Raw genomic sequence first — 1674 nt, forward strand, 5'->3', positions numbered from 1 at the left:
CCCCCCCCCGCCTCCCCAACCAACCAACATACCAATCTTGCCGTTGGTCAACCTAACCAGCCATTCCGCTATCAAAACAGTTGGTATCAGCTGGCTTGCTCGTTTAGCAGGCAATTAAAACATTCTACAGACAATCGCACCTGCCCACCGAAGAAAATTTTTCACTCTTCACAATGTTATGGCGTCTGTGAGTTTAACCATTCACCATTTACCATTTTAAATGGCTGCATTATGCCAAAATATTCTACCTGTCTTATGTCCAGACAGGCCAGATCCAATCTCTTACACCTACCCTACAATGTCGTTATAAAAATAAACAATCACATTATGGAAATCTCAAAGCTATAATCCAGGATTAATTCAAAACAATGTAAATAAATAAGCATTGCATTGGACAGGGTAACATGAATGCTAAAGGGTTAAAATAGGGACCACATTAACTAGTGAGGGAGCTTGTTTAGTCACATGACCTTATACAACGTAACAGCCAAATCTCCCCTCAACAAATTCCCTACTCTCTTTAACCCTTTAACATGTAAACCAGCCATATTGGGCCCAAATATTTTGCTTCATGTTCAAACAGGCCAAATCCAGCCTCTCACACCTACCCTACAATGCCATTCTAAAATTGAACAATCACATCATTGAAATCTCAAAACAATGAATAAATAAAGATTACATTTGACAAGGTAATCTGAATGGTAAAGGGTTAAAATAGGGACCACATGAACCAATGAGGGAGCTACTATGTAGTTACTTGACCTTACACAATGTAACAGCCAAATCTCCCACCAACAAACTCCCTACTCTCTTTAACCCTTTAACATGTAAACCAGTCATATCTGGCCCCAACGATCTCCTTGCTTTGTATTCAAACTGGCCAAACTGTCCAGATCTCACTCAAAACTCCCTCACTCACACTCAACACTCCCTCACTCACTCAACACTCCCTCACTCTCACTCATCCGAGTGTTACAGGTCATACTTACCCATTCCTTGGTTGTCTGTAGTGTCACCATCCTCACTAATGTAGCCCGGAGGTGGAGTTTCTAAAAGTAGAAAAAAAAAAAAAAAGAATTGTTAACCCTTTTGTTACCAACCTGGCTCCCAGCTGGCCGGAAAATTTCTGTGCCAGTGCTCCCTGACTGGCTCCTGTACCAGTGGCATGTGAAAACCACCCACTGCACTGTCAGAGCGGTTGGCATTAGGAAGGGAATCCAGCTGTAGAAACATCGCCAGGTCAGATTGGAGCCTCCTGGTTTGCCAGTCCTCAGTCAAACCATCCAACCTAGCTGAAGCTACCCAACTGAACCCATTGATACTTAAATATGAATTTCAGCACAAATCTCGTTATTACATTCGTTAAAACACTTGATTTCTCTTTGTAAATAGTCGAGTTACAATATCCGACATTGTTTGATGCAATATCTGAGCTGTGCGAATTTTGGGAGATTTTTTCCCACATTTTTTTCTTTTGGCTACAGCAAATATTCTGCTCAATACCACAATGTCTTGAGACAGTACCAGGCAGTGGCTCTCATGGCTTCTGATCTTAACTGATTGGAAGTGTTATCATGTACATTGTTTTTGTCTTGGTATAAAAGATGGCCTACAGCAAATATTCTGCTCAATACCACAATGTCTTGAGACAGTACCAGGCAGTGGCTCTCATGG

The 1674-nt window shown here is 41.6% G+C and overlaps 1 protein-coding gene across 1 annotated transcript in view; it reads right to left on the bottom strand.

Annotated features, from left to right (window-relative positions):
• The window catches only part of LOC106878050 (mothers against decapentaplegic homolog 3), a 55090-nt gene that overhangs the window by 10864 nt on the left and 42552 nt on the right, over positions 1 to 1674 (bottom strand). The window contains exon 4 of the mRNA XM_052977399.1: positions 990 to 1049. Coding sequence (XP_052833359.1) covers positions 990 to 1049 — 60 coding nt within the window. The remainder of the gene's footprint in view (positions 1 to 989; positions 1050 to 1674) is intronic.

The sequence above is a fragment of the Octopus bimaculoides genome, chromosome 28 (genome assembly GCF_001194135.2).
Source record: "Octopus bimaculoides isolate UCB-OBI-ISO-001 chromosome 28, ASM119413v2, whole genome shotgun sequence".
NCBI lineage: Eukaryota > Metazoa > Mollusca > Cephalopoda > Octopoda > Octopodidae > Octopus > Octopus bimaculoides.